We start from the raw sequence: 21,733 nt of genomic DNA, 5'->3' as shown, positions 1-21,733 counted from the left end.
GTCTCTATAAGAATCAGAAGAATGCCTTTACGTGCCTCCCAGAACACCGGTATTTTATTTTATTTTAATGAAGGTGGGGGGAAGGCGACGAATCGGCCAGGCAATAGGATAGGCAGCCTCTTTCGGAGGAAGCGGCGGAGGGCCCTTCCACGGCAGCGTCGCAGCGGCGCGCGACGGAAAAAGAAGAACGTCGCGAGCAACGCGCGCTTCTTCTCTCAGCGAGGGCTCCGTTCTGTGCTGAGAAAGGCGCCGCCGAGGAGGAAGGGAAGGCAGACAAGGTGCGCGTAATATTCGGCATGCGTGTGATATAGGCGTTTCTCAGCCGCACCGTGTTTTATTCCCCAGGACTCTAGGGACTAGAAACTTGATTTTTAGAAGAAGAAGAAGAAAAGGCGACAACTTCGGCTGTGGTCTTAAACGCCTTTCCTTAAACGGAGTGAGGGAGGCCGAAGCCCCACTGAGGTCAAGGGTCTGTTATGAAGCCTGATGGGTTAAGCAGGGGCACTTGAGTAAACTAGGAGGTACAAATGAACTAGAAATAAGGGCCAGGCGCTACTGTGATGAACAGCTGTGGAGGTTGCTACAGGCGAGGTTCACAATAAAAATAAGCTGTCAAAAACACAATAAGCAGGAAAACACACACTCCTACACTCCTTATATCTATACTGAATAGCTAGCAAAATTCAGCAATACAAAAACACACACACACACTTTCAGGATAAAAACTGACCTTGCTATACTTGTTTCAATGGCTTTTCTTCTTTCCAGGGTCCGGCAACATGGATACAGATCTGTATGATGAATTTGGGAATTATATTGGCCCAGAGCTTGATTCTGATGATGATGACGACGAGATGGGTCGGGATTCAAAGGATCTAGATGAGGTATGAGGATTATGCTTCCTCTAAATAACAATACTAAAGGCCACCCAATGGTTTTACTTAAGGCTGTTGGATGATTAAATATTTGGGTTATTCATTTGGTTAAGTAGTTAATTTAATTTTTTAGGATCATGGAAAAAAGGTGTCATGTTCATTCATGGAAACTAGCCATGTTTCACGGTCGCTGCAAAGGCAACTGGGTGTCCCATGACACTTTGAAGTCCAACAAATAAATTGCACACGCAGGTCCCATTTTACAAATGCTCGCTGTGCAAAAATTCACTTACCCCAACACAAGGGGTTAGTACCCAAACTTGCCTATATGCACCACAGATTTTGTGGTCGGGAACGCATTAGAAATTTCCCCATAAAAATCCATGGAAATCATTAATTCTTTATGTGAACATTCACCTAGCAAACAATTTCCAGAGAACGCATTGTGTTCATGACGCAGGACCTGAGTGTATGAACTTATGCAAGCTTGATGTTGCCATCATCAAGTGATGAACATGCACATGGGAGCCAACCCCAAGTTCCATAATTGGGACTGCACTGGATGGAAATTGCTAGAGACCAGCTGAAGGCCCTTCATTCTGTTTTCAGCTCGATGAGGACGACGACGACGATGACATTGGAGACCACGATGATGACCACCCTGGGATGGATGTGGTGCTGCATGAGGATAAGAAATACTATCCAACGGCTGAGGAGGTTTACGGTCCAGAGGTGGAGACCATTGTGCAAGAGGAAGACACACAGCCTTTGACAGGTGAGAAATTCTAGAACCAGCTTGTCAGGGAGAAGGCAGGAGTCTTCTGCATAGCATACTGGATCAGCAGTCATTCAGTTGAGCACCTATCTGCAATCTGAAATGGGAAAGCCAAGAAACAATTTTATTCCCATTGGATTGCTCCATCTGTACTGTTTGCACCCAATGACTGGAGGTAACTTTCCAAGATCTTTCCAAGCCTTAAAAGAGACTTCAGTCACAGATACCAGGAACTGAACCTGGGATCAGGGACACGCAAAAAGTTTGTGTTTTGCTCCTTTTTTCTACTTGGCTGAGTGTTGAGGTAGGGCTTTTCTATTTAAAGGGATGTTATTTCTTCTGTTTGTTTTCAGAGCCTATTATTAAACCCGTGAAGACCAAGAAATTCTCCCTCATGGAGCAAACATTGCCAGTCACAGTGTATGAGATGGAGTGAGTATAGCTTGTTTGTTCTCTTTTTCTCTCTTTCCCTGTGCAACTCCCTTCCGTTGGTACTTCTAGCTCTCTCACAAGCAGAGGAGTTAGTAATCATGTTATTCCTCTAAATTTATTCCCAATTCTATTTTGTGGCCTTGGGGCATATTAAAGGTAAAGGGACCCCTGACCATTAGGTCCAGTCGTGGCCGACTCTGGGGTTGTGGCGCTCATCTCGCTTTACTGGCTGAGGGAGCCGGCATACAGCTTCCGGGTCATGTGGCCAGCATGACTAAGCCGCATCTGGCGATACCACAGCAGCGCACGGAAACGCTGTTTACCTTCCCGCCGGAGCGGTACCTATTTATCTACTTGCATTTTTGGTGTGCTTTCGAACTGCTAGGTTGGCAGGAGCAGGGACGAAGCAACAGTTAATTCTCCTTACAGTCCAAATAATACAAAGTCTTAACCAGATGTTTTTACTTATTTCTCCACACACCCACTTACAGAATTACCCCTCCATCATATAAACTCCTTCCAATTACCAGTTCAAGGGTTGGGAACCTGAGGTCCTCCAGATGTCATTGAACTACAACTCCCATCGTCTATGACCATTGGTGGCAGGGGCTCATGAGAGTTGAAGTCCAACAGCATCTGGAGGGCCATAGGTTCCCTGCCCCTTTATCTTAATGCTTCTAAAATTCAGGATAAACACCATGTGGTCCTGTTGGTTCCCCCTCCCCTTTCCAGTCATGTGGAAGAAGGGTTTGGAAAGGCAGAGCTGTGGATTAAGCTTGAGAGGTGAAGGCAACTAAGAGTACTTTAAAAAGATAGTGACTGAACTATCAACTAAAAATCAAAGTAGACTATGAAAAGCTTTTTCAGTATATCAGAAGATACTGGTGATTTTGGTTTCTGTGGCAGGGAGGGGGTTGTAACTCAGATAAAGAGAATTGTTTTACGTTACTTGGCAGCGTGTATAACTGAAAGCTTCCCTGTTCCTTTGGTCTTCTCTAGTTTCCTAGCAGACTTGATGGACAACTCAGAGCTGATTCGGAATGTTACACTTTGTGGGCACCTGCATCATGGCAAGGTTAGCATCAATTAATATATTTAAGGCAGCTCAGTAGCAGCTGTGGCCCATTCCGTAGATGTGGCAGAATTCTGATGTACTCACTCAGTACATGTGTGGTTCTTGTTTTTGAATAAACTGGATTCAGTGTATGGTTCTCAAGGTTAAATGTTTTAGAGTTCCTTGACGCCCTTCCAAGACTTTGGGCCTCACAGAGTTAGTTCTGTCTACAAGAGCAACTCCTAACACACATACTTCTCACACTTGAGCTGCAGTTATGCCGGAATGGTGTCATCATTTTAGCTTGCTTACTGATTTTTTTGAAGCCGGGGCAGTCAATTTAAATAAACTATTAGGGAGAGTCTGCAAGTGTTGCTGGCTTCTCAGTTGCCAGGTCTCTATCCTATCTTCTTTTGTTCACATTTTTATAAAACGGGATGGGGTTGGTGCTAGAATGTATTAATGTTTTTACTGGATATGAATAACGGTTGTTGATATAATTGTGAGGAAATTGCAAAAGTGCATTGATTGTAGTTCTGAAATTGGGAGTGGGAGTTCAGATTGGGAGTGGGAGAGAGGCAGAGATGCAACATCCTTATGCTTCCTGGACTGGTCACATTTAGCTAGCTAATTCATGCCTTGCCAATTCATTTCTTTTTGTTTCTCTGGCTCCTTCCAGACTTGCTTTGTGGATTGCCTGGTTGAACAGACTCATCCTGAGATCAGAAAACGTTATGACCAGGATGTAAGTTACCTTTATACTTTGTTTTTAATCCTTTAAGAGGTAGGTTTATGATACTGTTGTCTAAAGATTTAGATGCATATGGGCTAACTGTCAGTTAAAGAGATCTTAGTCGATTCATCATGGGGTTTGTTTGTTTGTTTGTTTGATTAATAAATCAATTAAGTGTGCATCAATTTGTATACAGTGGTACCTCTGGTCACAAACGTAATTCATTCCGGAGGTCCATTCTTAACCTGGGGTGCCACTTCAGCTAATGGGGCCTCCTGCTGCCGCTGCGCCACTAGCACATGATTTCTGTTCTCATCCTGGGGCAAAGTTCTTAACCCGAGGTACTACCAAGTTAGTGGAGTCTGTAACCCGAAGTGTTTGTAACCCGAGGTGCCACTGTACGTATATGTAAAAACAGTAGTTTTGAAGCAGATTAAAGATGATGTGTCTTATAAACTTATCAAAAGATGGAGTTTGTTTATACATTTCTAGAACTCAAAACACCAGGAAAATTATCAGCCATATGCTTTGATTAAATTAAGTTGAAGTGATTTGAAGTCTTCATTTTTCTTTCTTCATCCATTATTGATTGCTTTACTGATTGTTTATTTATTGTATGCCTTTGTTGTTTTGTTTAGAATCCTAAACATATTACTTTAGTGTTTGTGTGTGTGTGTGTGTACACACACACAGAGCGCTTTTTCTGGAGGGATGCAGGGGTACGTATACCCCTAAACATTTTGTGAATCCAAGTTTGGCCTCATTGAGGGGCAGTATTTCAATATGAGTAGGAAAATGAGAGTAGCCCTAAACATTTTTTTTAGGAAAAAGCACTGTGTGTGTGTGTGTCTCTGTCTGTGTCTGTGTGTGTGTGGAGAGAGAGAGGTAAAAAAGAAAAGAAAAAGATGACGTGGAAGAACATACTCCACCTTAAATGATCTGGCTGTTGAGTAAATTTTTTTATTGTTCCTTTCAGCTTTGCTATACAGATATACTCTTCACTGAGCAAGAGGTAAGTTATATCTGCTGCACAGACTTCTCAGCCATTATGAAAGTGCAATGTGGGGGGAGATATGGTACAAGGTGTTGCAGAGAGATCTGAAATGCACGCACCATGTGTGCTGGATCTCTTGTTGTATTGCTAGTGTCTCCAGTACTCACAGGAAAAAATCTTGAGCTTGTATCCAGCTATGTTCTGCTCAGTGTACATCTTATTATTGAAATTATTACACCAAAGCTAGCATTGCCCTTAATTTCAATGGGTGTATTCCAACTAAGACTAATGCCAGGTGCAATCCTTTGTCTCTCTGCTTGAGTTTCTCATAATGTCAAATTCCATACCAGGTAACCATTTCCCGTAGTTACATGTCAGTATTGTAGTCTGAGGAATACATACTGTTCTTGGTCATGCCACTGTCATTTGCCCTCTATGCTGTGCCCTCTAATGTCATGGTCCACATTTTCAGGCCAAACTCTCAACTTTCACCCCTCTCCCATCTTGACATTGGTTTCTTTTCAGAGAGGAGTCGGGATCAAGAGCACGCCAGTGACCATTGTTCTCCCAGACACAAAGGGCAAATCATTTCTCTTCAACATCATGGACACACCAGGTGAGTTTGGGTGTCTGGGAGACTCACCCCATAACATAAAAACTGGCAGGAAACACAGGATAAGGTGTTTTTAAAGACTGTTTTCAAAAACAGGCTAACAATGATATAGAGAAATTTATATTATGAAGAAGGTGCAATAATCTCAGCTGATGCTTTTCGACCACACACATCTTTTTTTGTCTTTTGCACAGCCTGAAGTGCTTAGTGAGGAATAAATTGCCATTTGCAAGCCAGGTCCTTATGTGAATAGCCTCACGGTTGCACTGGAAATGGAGAATTTAAGCATACTTCATTGTGAGCTGAATTGTGGCCAACCCTTAAAACCACCCTCCCAAATTTGACTGGCTTGGGCAGCTGTGTGGTTTTGGGGGTTTGGGTTTTTTGCACCATTCCTTGTAATCTTAGCTTGCTTTCATTCCAGTTGAAGTTTCCATTATAGCAGCACTTACCCCCACTTACTAAATTTAATAGAACTGAGTACAGTAGACGGGCATGGTTAGGATTCTGCTGGAAGTATGTCAGCTCATATTGAATGCAGGATCTGTACATCAAGGGAGTTGCCTCCTCCTGCTCCCCAGTACCTGGCTAGATTTGTGATCCCCTGAAAAGGGGCGAGTATTGGGTCATCCAAGTCATTGTTATGATGCCAGAACTCTCCTGTGGACTTCAGCTGCTGCAGGCTCTCTCCATCCTCTACTTTTCTATCATGCTACTCCTTCCCCTTGAACTCTGCCTTGAGCTGTGTCTTCCCTTGTTATAGGGCTGTGCAAGGGATATTCCAGTTCACCTCCTTCTCTGTGAAGCACATACTGCAACTTTCCACTTCTGGGTGATTATAAATATATATATTTCCACTCCCTAAAGGTCATGTAAACTTCTCCGACGAGGTCACAGCAGGTCTCCGCATTTCTGACGGCGTCGTACTCTTTATTGATGCTGCTGAGGGAGTGAGTATATGTGGACACACTTTTTGTGGGTTCGGCTATTCTTTCCATTCACACAAGGAGATGTATTGCACAGAAAGGTTGCAATTAAGAGGATTGCTTATGAGAAGCTAGCACCTTTTACTAAGAATCAGGGCCCCTGGGATTCTGCACCAAGAATCTGGAAGAAGCTGACAGATTTTTAAACTGGAATGCTGCCGGACATAAATTATGAGAATTCAGCATGCTTCAGATATGAGAGGGAGGAATTGCCCGCAGAAGACACGGAGCAAGTTCAAATGCCAGGAAGGCTGAATCAGGTTTTAGTTTAGAAAGTGATGTGTGCAGTAGTGCAACACTTCAGCCAAGGAAATTTTTGGGATTTCCTTCTTTCAAGGCCAAGCATCTTTCAGAGGGGGCCTTAAGGCATAGAATATCACAGTGAGGCTGCAGGCAGAGCTAGACATGAAGAGAAGCTATCTGGCAGCAGCTGCTTGTTGATTGAAGCGTTTTCAAAGTAAAGGAAGGATTGAACTCTGATTAATAAGAATACACACAGAGGCTTGAACCAGCAAGACTCTGGGAAGGGTGCGTATAATCGTCTCTCTGTGCCTCTTTTTTCTGCAGCCCCTGGCCCAGGTAGTTTTATTCACAAAAGAACTTTTTACAGAGTGTTCGTAAGAACCAATCAGATTTCCTCTGAGCATTTCAACAAACCCACGTGGGGAGAAAGTTAAACCACCATAACTAATTAGGCACAGGGTAAACAAAGAACAGAACTACAAAGAAGAGCATTTGGCAATCCCAGAGGTGATAAACAAGCAATACATATGATAAGGAGGATGGCCAGGAGGACAACGATCATTATCACCTTCATGTGAGATCTGTTTCCTGGCCCTAAGATTAACACCCTAAGATTGACATATAGAAAGCTACATAAAAGAAACTTGCCCACTGTCTTTGATGACCCAGGAGCCTGCCTGTCTAAGCAACCGGGCTATGTACATGACATGTGAAGAGAGAAATGGGCAGTAGAGGAAATGGCCAGAGATGCAGAGGCTTGTGGGATTTGATCAGAAATTATTGTCAATGTATCAAACCCAGTCAACACAATGCATTCATTGCGGACACAATGGCTTGATGCATATTTTATAATTCCTCATAGTAATCCCACCTGACCCCACATTCTGGATATTTGCACTCCTACATTGATGAGGTTTCTTTGTTGTCTGGCTCCGGTTGGTGTTCTTTTTAAAGTAATAGAATCATTAGTTGTTGTTGTTGTTAAAGTTAAAGTGTGTTTTGTTTGTCCTGTTTTTCAGGGTTTCATATCCTTGAAATTAAGTATTTGATTTTAATTTTCCTACTGATTCTTTCAAAGAGTCTCCCCTCAAAACTCATAACGAGCCACATGTTCTCAGTGTCCTCCCACTCCTACCCCATTTCTGGTGTTGAAGAAAAACAGCCCTGTGTCTCCCCCACCCTTTTAAAAACAACAACGAATAAGCAAACTACATGACACGATGTTATTTTGCTTCAGGTTTCCCTGAATGCGTAAGTAGCAGCCATTGAGTAAAGATGGGCAAAATTCAAAAGTGTGGTGACATCACACAACTTTCTTTCTAGATGTTACAGGGAGAAAGATGTGAGGACTGTTTTTTGGTGGCCGTTGCCTATCTTGTGCAATGTTTGGTTCCATCATTTCCTACAGATCACCAACTGAGTCTCAGTGGTGCAGAGCACCTTTCACCAGCACATGGGCACAGTTATCCATGTCCTGGTAACCTCTAGTGGTGCGTGATGAAGTTTTGTAGGACCAGTTAATAGCACAATGAATACATCCTTAGTTGGGCAACTTGTATGTACTGCTATCCGATTAGGGTTGTTCTGAGCGAGGAAGGGATGCCCCTCCCCTTAGTATCACTGAAGACCAACAGCCCTCTCTGTTAACCAAGAGGGACTGCCCCATCTCAGATTGACCCATCCAAAGATTGCCCCCTTCTCCTTGCAATAGCACCAGTTTCCTCCATTTTAAAGGGGCATCTTCTGCTTCTCCCTGCATTTATGTGCTGCTGCACCATAAAATTTAATCTTCCTCCCTCTCCTGCATGTTCATTTCCCCATGTGATTAAGAGCTTTATTTTTGTCAAAGGTCATTGGATGGGGCAGGCTTAAAGGAAGACAATGTTGCATTAAACACATTTTCTAAAAGCGGACCTCATGCTGATTGCTGAGCATACACGCTCCTGCAGGCTGCTCTCCCAGCAGGGAAGGGTCAGCGCCCGATTCCTCACGCCCCACCTGGCATCATCTTCTATTGTGTGTCCCCGTAGGTCATGCTCAACACCGAACGGTTGATCAAGCATGCAGTGCAGGAGAGGCTGGCAGTGACCGTGTGCATTAACAAGATTGACCGGCTGATACTGGAACTGAAATTGCCTCCTACTGACGCTTACTACAAGCTGCGGCACATAGTGGATGAAGTCAACGGCTTAATCAGGTATAGAAATGCCAGCATTTATAACATGCTTTTGAGAGTTAAGTTAGTTCCATTGACACTCACCATTGGATATAACCATGGATGCAAAGCCACACCCAGCTCACTCTATAAAAAAGAGAGAGACCAACCAAATTTGGGGAGTCTTACACCTAATCTTTTTTTTAGGGAATCCCCAGTATTTACCTAGATTTATATTTGCTAAAGTTAGAAGTGCCAGTGTTGGATATAGGTAAAAGTCTACTGAAGTATAGGCACCTAACCTCCATGAAATTTAAACTTTCATTTCTTCCCCATCACTCCTTAAAGGGGAATTTTAATTGTGCCAAAGTTTTTGTTCTCTCTGTCTAACTGGCAGACCTAATTCATTCAATCATTTAAAGAATTGGGGTTTTTTATATAACTATCAAACATGTATTTACATTTAACCGATTAATTGTAAATGTCAATGCTGCGGTTTCCCTAGTGTATCAAAATTGTTGCTAGACTTCATAAATTAAGTTTTCTGAAATGCTTTGTTATTGTAGCAGCTGAAACTGCTTCTTTTCCCTCTGTGTGTGTGTGTGTGTATGTGTGTGTCTAGATAGTGATGCTGCTTGGTTCTGTCTTATCTTAAAACCACTTCTTTGTTTGCAGCATGTATTCCACAGATGAGAATCTGATTCTTTCACCACTCCTGGGCAATGTCTGTTTTGCCAGCTCCCAGTACAGCATCTGTTTCACGCTGGGTTCTTTTGCCAAGATCTATGCTGACATGTACGGTAAGCATCAGCCAAAATGTTCATGTGCATGTCAGGGGACACCTTGGCTCTTGACTCCTTCTGAAAGGTTCACACAACCTTGCAGTGAGGATGTGTCTGCTATGTTTGTAGCAATTTCTGCATTGAAAATCATCTGTGCTTTTTCTGTATGCAACTTATCTTTGCCAGTTCTCAAGGTTTCCATCACGTTCTAGGGGAGGGCTGGGGCTCTGCAAATGGCTGGAGGCATCAGAGGCAGAGATCTGGTTTGTTTGCCACTTCAGTGATGTCCCTGGGTGCACTACTTTCTCCCATGTAACTAAATGCTTGCCATTCACTCCTCCTTAGTCGTAACTGAGACTGTATTGCCTGCTGTAATCTGCTTTACCATACAGCTTATTAGATAGCAATGAAGTTTAGTTAAGAATCTCTCCATCTCTTGATGAAAAGCGTCTTCCCGCTGTCCCCGGACCTGGTCTGCAGGCAGGCGGCGGGGAGAAGAGCTCTTCTCCCCGCTGCCGGCCCCACAAGCACCTGGGGGGGAAATAATTTTTTTTCTTTATTTCCCCCCAAAAAAACTTGGTGCGTCCTCTGGGGCGAAAAATACGGTATTTTATGAAATTTTGTGCACCAGCTTGAAGGCAGTATTTAAATAGGTAGCCATAAATGAAATAATAATTGAGAGCAGAGCTATTTATGTTTGCATTATCCCACCCATTTATATAGTTTTATGTTGTGTTCCTATAATTTTCTTAGACTCAAGTGATTATTTTTTTTAAGGAACTGGTTAGCATCCATATAGTTGTAGGTGCAGTGATGTACTGCCCTCGTTGTTCTAGTTTGCATTCTAATTAATTGCTTCTTTTGGCAACATGAGCATATCAGGGCAGGTCCAAGCTGGGTACACAATGGAAGGAATTATGCAGCTTTAAAGGAAACTGGTTGAAGATAAAACTGTCAGTCTGACTCTCAAAATTCACTATATGCTTTAAATCATGTGAAAAATAGGCCACAAAAGCTGTATAAACTGGACCCCCTGCCTTCTGTTCATTATAGGAGACATCAATTACCAGGAGTTTGCAAAGCGCCTTTGGGGAGACATCTACTTCAACCCCAAGACGTAAGGAGCTCTTGCTTTTTATTCTTAATTCATTATCCTTTTCCATTGCAGCTTTACCTAAACCATGTAAATTAGCAACCCCAAAATAGCAACTATCTTACGCATACCAAATGCTGAGATAAAAGACAGAAAGTAAGTCAGATGTTTTCTCTTTGGTGTAAGGATATTGTAGAGTTCCGTTAACATCAGCCCACTGTTCCGAGGTGAGTCAACACCTCCCAGGTGTGCAGAATAATATTTAAACCAAGTAATGTCATATGTAGAAAAAGGTGGACTGAGAAAATAACTTTAGGTTGTTCTAGGAAGCAAGTCAAGTTGCGTGCTACTGAAAAAAGGCTTCCATATCCCAGATATGGCCGTCTCCTGACACTGAGTGTAACTCATCTACATAGTCATCCCAAGAGAAAAAATATAGATGCAGTTTCACACTACCCAACATCTAGATTCAGGTAGAGGAATGTAGAGCAAAAAAAAATGGCACTTCTAGTAGTAATAATTCATATACATCCCAAGGTTTCTACTCCCCATGGTTGGGAGAATGAAAACGTGCACACACATGCTTTTTTCCAGTTTACCTCTCCAGGTCCGTGATTAGAAATTTTCTCAAGCACGCAGATAATGGCCACTGGGAAAGGCTTTTTTAACTAGTCTTTAGAAACACTTAGGTGTTGAACTTGTGTGTTTTTTTAGGAGAAAATTCACCAAAAAAGCCCCAACCAGTAGTTCACAGCGGAGCTTTGTGGAATTCATCCTTGAGCCTCTCTACAAGATACTAGCTCAGGTACGTTTTGGATTCCCATGGATGGATGGATGGATGGATGGATGGATGGATGGATAACCCCTGACTGTGAATACACATATACACAGAGTATTTATCCAAGAAAATATAGCGATTAGAAGAAGAGAAATTATTATTATTATTATTATTATTATTATTATTATTATTATTATTATTATCATAATCATCATTATTTATTTCATTTTATTTTGACAAATTAATAATAATAAATAAATAAGAATAAAAATTGTAACTATCCAACCTCCCAAAATTTCAACACCTCTTGCGATGGTTTGACCCCTTTCCATTTTAACAGTACAAACACCCTCCATATCTCCTCAAAATCATTTCTCCTGCATATTCTCCATCTTGCCATAATAATAATAATTAATAATAATTTATTATTTATACCCCGCCCATCTGGCTGGGTTTCCCCAGCCACTCTGGGCGGCTTCCAACTGAATATAAAAATAAAATATTAATGGCAAATGTTAATTTATCATTAATAGCTATATCCCACACCTCTTTATAGGGACGCAGGTGGCGCTGTGGGTTAAAGCCTCAGCGCCTAGGACTTGCCGATCGAAAGGTCGGCGGTTCGAATCCCTGCGGCGGGGTGCGCTCCCGCTGCTCGGTCCCAGCGCCTGCCAACCTAGCAGTTCGAAAGCACCTCCGGGTGCAAGTAGATAAATAGGGACCGCTTCCCAGCGGGAAGGTAAACGGCGTTTCCGTGTGCGGCTCTGGCTCGCCAGAGCAGCGATGTCACGCTGGCCACGTGACCCGGAAGTGTCTCCGGACAGTGCTGGCCCCTGGCCTCTTGAGTGAGATGGGCGCACAACCCCAGAGTCTGTCAAGACTGGCCCGCACGGGCAGGGGTACCTTTACCTTTACCTTACACCTCTTTATACCATTCTTCCATTTTATATTCTGCTTGCCCCTTCCACTTCCTAGCTATAATATTTTGTGCAGCTGTCAATAGATTTGTGAGCAAGTCCTTCATAACCTACAAACCTTCCACCCCATCGTAAATGGATAGTAATGCTACCCCTGGACTTTCGGTTAGCTTTAACCTAGTTATTTCTGTTATCTCCTTAAACACCCTTTGCCAAAAAATGTACATATTTACACCAGTTTTATTTTTTAAGGCAGAGATTTAAACAAATGCTTAAAAAAAAAGCTTTTTAAAAAAAAGTTAAGCCGCTCCTGGTCTGGAACCTTCTCTGCTTCGATCACTTCCTGGCTTCTCCCCAGGTTGTTGGGGACGTTGACACCACCCTGCCCCGGACTCTGGATGAACTGGGGATCCACCTGACCAAAGAAGAGTTGAAACTCAACATCCGCCCCCTCTTGAGGCTCGTCTGCAAGAAGTTTTTTGGGGAGTTTACAGGTAGGCTTCATCGTCCTTCTCTTTTCTCGCAGTGTGGTTTATCTCCTTGCCAAAGAGGACTGCCAAATGTGTGTGTTGAAGCAAGCTACCTCTGGCTGAGGGATTTTGAGGAAACCCCTTTTTTGGCGTTGAGTGTCAGTGCTGCATTGCAATTTAATAATAATAATTAATAATAATAATATTTTTTTATTTATATCCCACCCTCTCCAGCCGAAGCCAGGCTCAGAGTGGCTAACAACAGTAAAAATAACACAGTTTAAATAAAATCACAATCATTTAATTGAAATTCATTCTAAAATCAATTCATTCTAAAATAAATTCAGAGTCAAATTTAATGGCAACCATTGGGCTAGAGTTCTATGAGGATTACAAAAGGAGGGGGTCAGACTGTGCCTTGGCCAAAGGCCTGGTGGAACAGCTCTGTCTTGCAGGCCCTGCGGAAAGATGTAAAGTCCCACATGGCCCTAGTTCTCTTGTGACAGAGCGTTCCACCAGATCGGGGCCACGGCCGAAAAAGCCCTGGCTCTGGTTGAGGCCAGCCTAACCTCCCTGGGCCCAGGATCTCCCAAGATGTTTTTATTTGAAGACCGTAAGGTCCTCCGTGGGACATACCAGGAGAGGCGATCCCGTAGGTACGAGGGTCCTAGGCTGTATAGGGCTTTAAAGGTTAAAACCAGCACTTTAAACCTGATCCTGTACTCCACTGGGAGCCAGTGCAGCTGGTATAGCACCGAGTGAATGTGATCCCATGGCGAGGACCCTGTAAGGAGTCTCGACACGGCATTCTGCACCCGCTGGAGTTACAATAATCAAGTCTGGAGGTGACCATCACGTGGATCACAGTGGCTAGGTCAGGGTGAGAAAGACTGGCCTTTTTTATTCAAGACAATATTAACCCAGAATAGGGTGGCCTAGTGTATCAATGTAGGACTGGGAAGATCTAAGCTCAAATACCCATTTGATTGTGAAGTTTGCTGGGTGACCTTGAGCTAGTGGCTACCTCACAGGGCTATTGTGAGGGTAAAGTCAGGACATCTTGGCTCTTGACTCCTTCTGAAAGACTTGTGTGTATTGTGAAACCCAACCTTGCTTTATGAGCATCTTGGAGGAGGGTAAGATAAAAGGATCTTGGGAGTGCAGCCTTTGTGTTTATTTCTCATTTGCTGCACCCTCCTGCTTGTGAGTCTTAATGGAACCATAAGGGCTGGAGAAGGATGTTAGAGAGAGTTTCATGCCAGTAGCAATGAGTTCCACCGGCTAATTATAAGTTATGAGAAATGGTATTTCCATTTAGTCTGTCTTTATATTTGCTGTACCTCAGTTACAGTGGATGATGCTACGTTTTTGTATTTTGAGTGAGAATTATTAATTTATAAATCCTCTCCCTTGTGTTGTTTGATCTTGGGGACACAGCAGGAGGAATCCATGTATCAAGAGCTGCTAGCTTAGTTCAAGAAGAGTTGGAAGATATCTGTAATGGTTCTATGGGTTGCTCGTGCGTAAGCCAGTGCTTATCTCCCCGGCTGGGTGCAAACACCTGGCTGGGTTGCCAAAGTGAACCTTTTCTGTCCGGACAGCCACTCACCCGTGGCTGACTCAATCGCTGGCAGAATCCGTCAGTGGGCGTTTCTTAAACTTCTTCCAGCAAAGAAGCTCTTTGACGCCTAGTCTCCTCCTACTCTCTCTGCGCGAAAGCCTTCTGCGCAAGGAGGGCGTGGGCAACGGAGGACCCCTACTCTCCCCGCTGGTCCCAGGCAAGGAGTCATGGGACCCCCCTCGCCGCTTCCCCCATCTGCCCCCCTTCTCCACTGGTGCTACGCTGATTCTCTTCCCCAGAAGATGGGCTGCTTCTCCTGATCCCTGGACGCTCTCTGGAATCCCTCTGGCTTTTGCTCTCTCCCTCCGGCACTGATGGCAGTTCACTGACAATATCAGTTTTGTCTGGCCTTATCCATCACAGCTGCAGACCTGTGTTTTTCAGAGCGCATGGTCAGCATGCTGCGTGAACAGAAAGCACACGCTAGAACAAATTCCAGCGTTTAAGGCTTAAGACGAATAAATGTGGAAAGTGTTCCTTACAGGTACAAAGTTGAAGCCAGGTGAAAGCTGAAAACTAACACGGGCTTCCTCTTCTTGAAAATCATGCCAGTGTGGTGTAGTGGTTAAGAGCGGTAGTCTTGTAATCTGGGGAACCGGGTTCGCGTCTCCGCTCCTCCACATGCAGCTGCTGGGTGACCTTCGGCCAGTCACACTTCTTTGAAGTCTCTCAGCCCCACTCACCTCACAGAGTGTTTGTTGTGGGAGAGGAAGGGAAAGGAGAATGTGAGCCGCTTTGAGACTCCTTCGGGTAGTGATAAAGCGGGATATCAAATCCAAACTCTTCTTCTTCTTCGTCTTCTTCTTTTTCTTCTTCTTCTTCAGTTTTTGAACCGCTGCCTCACCCAGTTTTGTTCTCCCAGGCTTTGTGGACATGTGCGTGCATCACATCCCCTCCCCAAAAGCGGGCGCAAAGACCAAGATCGAGCACAACTACACAGGCGGAGTTGACTCGGACCTGGGAGAGGCCATGAGCGAATGTGACCCTGATGTAAGACTTCCGTCTAACTCTTTCTTTGTTAATGGTAGTAAGCCTGGCTGCATGATTCTGAGCAGGAGAGGGCAAGCTCCATCCCTTCAGGTGTTGCTGAACTACAAGTCCCATCATCCCCGGCCATTGTTTCCTAGGGCTGATGGGGGTTGTGGTTCAGCGACATCTGGAGAGCCAAAGGTCCCTCAGTCCTGTTGTGGATGAAGAGCTTCCTTTGGCAAGTCCTGCTAGTGGACTTCCCACAGACTGGCTGTGGTGAGAACAGGATGCAGAACCGGATAGGCCATTGGCCTGATCCAACAGGCTCTTCTCGTGGCAGTAAGAAAAGGAAGTTTGGTATTAAATCAGAACTTGGCTCTACAGTGGTACCTCTAGATACAAACGGGATCCGTTCCGGAGCCCCGTTCACATCTAGAGGTAAACATAACTAGCAATGGCACGTCTGCGCAAGCGGCAAAACCCGGAAGTAACACGCTCCGTTACTTCCGGGTTGCCGAGGAGCGCAACTCGAACGCGCTCAACTCGAAGCATATTTAACCCGAGGTATGACTGTGCTTATGGGACGGGGGTGGCGCTGTGGGTTAAACCACAGAGCCTAGGACTTGCCGATCAGAAGGTCGGCGGTACGAACCCCTGCGACAGGGTGAGCTCCCGTTGTTCAGTCCCAGCTCCTGCCAACCTAGCCGTTCAAAAGCACGTCAAAGTGCAAGTAGATAAATAGGTCCCACTCCAGCGGGAAGGTAAACGGCGTTTCCGTGCGCTGCTCTGGTTCGCCAGAAGCTGCTAAGTCATGCTGGCCACCCGACCTGGAAGCTGTATGCCGGCTCCCTCGGCCAATAAAGTGAGATGAGCGTCGCAACCCCAGAGTCGGTCACAACTGGACCTAATGGTCAGGGGTCCTTTACTATGACTGTACTTGGAAGCAGTGTTCTGTAAGTCTGTTTTGATTTGATGGTTTGTCCATCACTTTGTAGATTATTTTTTTTTTAAAAGTTATGCTGTTGCTTAGGGTCTATCACCTAATCCATATTACAGTCGTACCTCGGAAGTCGAATGTTTTGGTTCCTGAACGCCGCAATCCCGGAAGTGATTGTTCCGGTTTGCGGACGTTCTTTAGAACCCAAACGTCCGTCGCTGCTTCCACGGCTTCTGATTGGCCACAGGAGCTTCCTGCAGCCAATCGGAAGCCGCGCCTTGGTTCCCAAATGTTTTGGAAGTTGAACAGACTTCCAGAACGGATTCCATTCGACTTCCAAGGTACAACTGTATAATTTTATACTTTATGTACCACTCTTTGCACAACCTGTGTGTATGCGAACAAATCTCCACTCAGTGGCCACTGTCACATGGGGAATTTTCAACGTGTTCCCACGCTGCATTTATAACATGTATGTAAACTGTTTCTAAGAATGATCTGTGCTGAAATTGACTAAGAGCACCCAGATGGGAGGGGTGGCCAAACATTGAAGTTTTATTTGTCAGCCACCCAAGCTAGTGGGTCAGAGAAACAGCAGACGCCTGAAGGGAGTGCACTCTGAGCTTAAACCCTATTTAACTGTCATGGCTGCGCCAAGAATAGATTTTGTAAATTCTGTCAGGGAGCTAAGTGTCTTAGGTCAAGCTTGATGTGACGGCAGCAGCCACCCTTGATCGTTCATGTCTTTCCCTTGTTCGTGGGTGAGCTGCAGTAGGCACTGACCTCAAAAGGCCGCACAAAAGATGAGAGCGGAACTTGTTGAAGTTGCTTCCCTGGGCCTGAGTTTGGAATTGGAGCTAGGCTGAAAGGAAAAGCAGGCGGGCAGTGAAATTGTGGGATCTCGCTCTCCTCAACATGTGTCCTTTAGGGTAAAACAAGATCTAGCCCTTGCCCACTTTATAGGGGAACAGGTCTGACTTATGAATAACAAGCATTAACTGCTGCCATTACATCTGTCTGTCTTATGTGTTTGATGTACAACCATTTGAGACATCTGTAACAGCTCCTACGTTTCTTTGGAGACCCCAGTGCCTTCTACACCCAACTCACAATGCCATAGGTTTGTTATTACAGTGGGTACCTCAGGTTAAGTACTTAATTCGTTCCAGAGGTCCGTTCTTAACCTGAAACTGTTCTTAACCTGAAGCACCACTTTAGCTAATGGGGCCTCCTGCTGCTGCCACGCCGCTGGAGCACGATTTCTGTTCTTATCCTGAAGCAAAGTTCTTAACCTGAGGTACTATTTCTGGGTTAGCGGAGTCTGTAACCTGAAGCGTATGTAACCTGAGGTACCACTGTATATGAGTCCATAGAATAATGAACTTAATGGGTTTGGCCCAGGTGTTCGCTCAGCCCAGTATTGGCAGCCTCATCTTGGACAGCAGTGTCTGGATTTGGTCGATCAAATTTCCAGGACTCAAATCCAAAACGCAGCTGCTTTTCCTCTGGACCGTGGCCACTGTTTTCATACACCTTTGTTTGTATCCGTGGTACACGAAGGCTGATCTTTGTCAAAACCGTTTTTGTCTGGAAGGGCCCGCTTATGTGCCACACCACAAAGATGTACAGTACGGACGATGGGGTCCAGTTCCATGCTTTTGGCAGGGTGCTGAGTGGGACCATCCATGCAGGGCAGCCTGTCAAGGTCCTTGGAGAAAACTACACCCTGGAAGATGAGGAGGACTCGCAGATTTGCACGGTGGGGCGCCTCTGGATCTCTGTAGCAAGGTAGGCGGTTCCGGGGAAGGCTTTACGTGGGATCCCTGCTTTGCATTCTCCATGCAGGTTGGGGTGGCAGGTGCAGTGTGAAACCCAACAAACAACACAAGCAACACGATGACCGGTATGCTAGATAGCACTGCAATTCTTATTGCATAATATACGTAATTTAGTACAACAAAAACAAAATGTGTACGCTTGTAAATTCTCTAATATATTTCAAATCAAATGAACATACGTCTGACAATCTTTGAAAGTCTGTAGAAGTATAATAAGTCTATAGTTGAAGCAAAGTAATAGATGCTATCCTGTGGGCTAAGCGGTAAAACTTTTTAGGCGTTTATGGTGCCGAAGTAGTAAGTGAATAACAATGTTATTACATATCCTTATGACCATTGCTTCTTGTGCATTTTTCTAACCTGTGGGTTGTGCTGAAGAAGATTCCAGCAAAACAGTCAGATTATCCGGGATCACTGTCCTACGCTGTTATTCACTTACTACTTTGGCACCATGAACGCCTAAAAAGTTTTATCGCTTAGCCCACAGGATAGCATCTATTACTTTGTTTCAACTATAGACTTATTATACTTCTATGGACTTTCAAAGATTGACAGACGTGTGTTCATTTGATTTTAAATATATTAGAGAATTTACAAGTGTACACATTTTGTTTTTGTTGTACTAAATTATGTATATTATGCAATAAGAATTGCGGTGCTATCTAGCATACTGGTCATCGTGTTGCTTGTGTTGTTTGTTGTGTTAAGTTTGCAACACAGGGGTTTGTTGTTCTTTAGCAGTGTGAAACCCAGCACACAGTCTGGGATTTCTGCTGTTGTTGAAAGTAGTTGGAGAGTGTGGGAGAGCACAGGTTGTGTGATGGGCTTGACCACCAGTAGTCAGGAGCTGTGCTGCTTTTGGGGCTAGCATTGTTTGTGGTGCCCACGACGCTTTCCCCTTGTCTCTTCTCTCTACATGGCTGGCCTGCATCTGAGTGGTTTCCCACTTTCTGACAAACTGTTCAGACTCACACACTATGTGCAGAAGTCACAGTTATGGACAGCCAAGAAAAGTGTATTGCTTGGATGGGAAGCATGACTTTTTCAAAGGTGTAAAGAAGTCATGTGTATTATGGGCTGTCCCGTGAATCCGCTGGATGACATCGCGGAAGAACGTTGCCTCAGGAGAGTGAGGAAAATTCTCAGGGATGACTCACACCCTGGCCGGCGCTTTCTTGATCTCCTGCCCTCGGGCAGCATGATTAGTCACACCAACAGGGTAAAGAACAGCTTCTATCCGTGGGCTGTTAGGCTGCTAAATGAAAATATAACAACAGGGCAACTGACCTTCAGGTTTGGTGGGTGTGCGTCAGTAAACGAGGGGAAATTAAGACTAAGAGAGCTGAGTGGGGGGTTCTTGTGTAATCTCACTGTATACAAGTTGTGCAAGTGACAATAAAGTATTTCAATTCAATGTGTCTTATTTCAGGTATCACATAGAGGTGAACAGAGTCCCTGCTGGCAACTGGGTGCTCATCGAGGGAGTGGACCAGCCTATTGTGAAGACAGCTACCATTACTGAGCCCAGAGGCAATGAAGAGGTAAAGCAGCCGTCATCAACATCTCCCTTGTCTTGTGGGCAATGGAAATAGATACGAGAACAACATGGTGCCTGCCCTCTGCAGCAGACCAATGTGGCATTCCGTGCATTGACACTGTCTCCTTGCCTGTTCTTCCATCCAGTCTGTTTTAGCCAAATTATATAAAAGGCTCCTCCTCAGCTGTGTGTGTATGTATTGGCCAGCTTCAGGTGTGCTTTAAGTGTTGTGTAGACCAGGACCTTAAGAATCTATACGTAATTTGTTTTTCTAGTTTGTTCTTGTGCTGGCATAGAGCTGGTTAAAACATAATTTCAGGTTACTAAATCATGGTTTATTAAGCAGAGAACAAGTGTTGGGCCCACACACTCCTCCTCCCTCATTCCAGCTTCTGTTGTGGTTTGTTTAAACCATGGTTCATCTGAACTGGGAAATTGTGATTTAATCTCTGTTTGCTAACCAGCATATGAAACCAAAATTCTCTTATTTTTGCCATAGAGGATCACTGTTATAACCCCAAGTCTGCCACTTGGAGCTCTTTGGAAGAAAGGGAGAACACAGTTACTGATTATGGTTATGATAATTATCTTCTTGTTCTATTTCAGGCTCAGATCTTCCGCCCTTTGAAATTCAACACCACATCTGTCATTAAAATAGCTGTTGAGCCTGTCAACCCCTCTGAGCTCCCCAAGATGCTGGACGGTCTGCGTAAGGTTAATAAGAGCTACCCGTCTCTCACCACCAAGGTGTGTGCGATTGCTTTGGATGGGTGGGATGGAGAGGCAGTAGGAACAGGGAGCAGACTGCAGCTTTCCTTCTCCACACTATCAAGTCCCCTTTAGGGCAGAATTCTAGGCAATCAGAAAACCTACTGGGGCAAGGTTTTAAAAAGCACAGCTTTGAGGCGTGTGCCAATGACAAGGGTACCTGGGAGGCCAGATTCGTGGCAGGAGCTCAAGGCTCTGTTTCATTTCATTTCTTTTTTATTGGTAGGTCTTTGCTGAGATGTGCTTTTTACACTTCTACTGTATGGCAAAGTCGAAAAGCGGGATGTGCTTTGTATAGGTGCCTTAAAATGTACCGTATTTTTTGCTCTATAAGACTCACTTTTTCACTCCTAAAAAGTAAGGGGAAATGTGTGTGAGTCTTATGGAGCGAATGCAGGCTGCGCAGCTATCCCAGAAGCCAGAACAGCAAGAGGGATTGCTGCTTTCACTGCACAGTGATCCCTCTTGCTGTTCTGGCTTCTGAGATTCAGAATATTTTTTTTCTTGTTTTCCTTCTCCAAAAACTAGGTGCGTCTTGTGGTCTGGTGCGTCTTATATAGAGCAAAAAATACGGAAGTTACAGCGACAATGTGGGAAACAGCAATACTCATGGGTTGTGGGCATTAAGTTTGAGTGTATTACTTGGCGTGTGTTTCCTTGTGCACTGATTCTGTCTTAAATGCACATTATCAGTTGCTGGTTGCCCTTGGGGGTGGGGGCTAGGGATTCGAGGCTGTTCTCCTTAGGGCCTGGCTTTTTCTACACTCGGAAAAGATGGCTGTGATATTCCTTGTTTGTTCCCAGCATCCAGCACTCTGATCTACCCCAAAAGGTTCAGTCGAGCCTTCATATTCTGCTGTACGTTCCAGCTGCTAATGCAGCCCATATGAAGTTCTGAATGGTTGTCGGTTTTGTTAAGCTTATCTTGTTCATGTGCCTCCAGGTGGAAGAATCTGGGGAACACGTGATCTTGGGAACAGGCGAGCTGTATCTTGACTGTGTAATGCACGATTTGCGAAAAATGTATTCGGAGATTGATATCAAGGTACAAAAAAGATTCTCTTTCTAACTCTGATATGTTGATTTGGGGGGTGGGTGGCGTTTTCTATCTTCATCTTGGTTTGCCCATCTGAATTGAACAAGGGAGGTTGGGTCCATCAGTC

The 21,733-nt window shown here is 44.4% G+C and overlaps 1 protein-coding gene across 1 annotated transcript in view; it reads left to right on the top strand.

Annotated features, from left to right (window-relative positions):
* The first annotated feature begins 137 nt into the window (after positions 1–137).
* EFTUD2 (elongation factor Tu GTP binding domain containing 2) overlaps positions 138–21,733 on the top strand; it is a 30,278-nt gene continuing 8,682 nt past the window's right edge. The window contains exons 1-19 of the mRNA XM_083709165.1: positions 138–278; positions 769–884; positions 1,485–1,650; positions 2,004–2,082; positions 3,082–3,157; positions 3,816–3,881; positions 4,846–4,881; positions 5,389–5,479; positions 6,344–6,426; positions 8,736–8,902; positions 9,536–9,660; positions 10,696–10,759; positions 11,450–11,540; positions 12,789–12,924; positions 15,384–15,511; positions 18,022–18,215; positions 19,695–19,806; positions 20,409–20,549; positions 21,514–21,615. Of these exons, the coding sequence (XP_083565291.1) occupies positions 780–884; positions 1,485–1,650; positions 2,004–2,082; positions 3,082–3,157; positions 3,816–3,881; positions 4,846–4,881; positions 5,389–5,479; positions 6,344–6,426; positions 8,736–8,902; positions 9,536–9,660; positions 10,696–10,759; positions 11,450–11,540; positions 12,789–12,924; positions 15,384–15,511; positions 18,022–18,215; positions 19,695–19,806; positions 20,409–20,549; positions 21,514–21,615 (1,962 nt within the window). The 5' untranslated portion in view covers positions 138–278; positions 769–779. The remainder of the gene's footprint in view (positions 279–768; positions 885–1,484; positions 1,651–2,003; positions 2,083–3,081; positions 3,158–3,815; positions 3,882–4,845; positions 4,882–5,388; positions 5,480–6,343; positions 6,427–8,735; positions 8,903–9,535; positions 9,661–10,695; positions 10,760–11,449; positions 11,541–12,788; positions 12,925–15,383; positions 15,512–18,021; positions 18,216–19,694; positions 19,807–20,408; positions 20,550–21,513; positions 21,616–21,733) is intronic.

The sequence above is a fragment of the Podarcis gaigeae genome (genome assembly GCF_964106915.1).
Source record: "Podarcis gaigeae genome assembly, chromosome: 13".
Classification (NCBI taxonomy): Eukaryota; Metazoa; Chordata; class Lepidosauria; order Squamata; family Lacertidae; genus Podarcis; species Podarcis gaigeae.
Note: the sequence above shows the minus strand (reverse complement) of the source record. Positions and strands in the feature narration are given on the sequence as shown.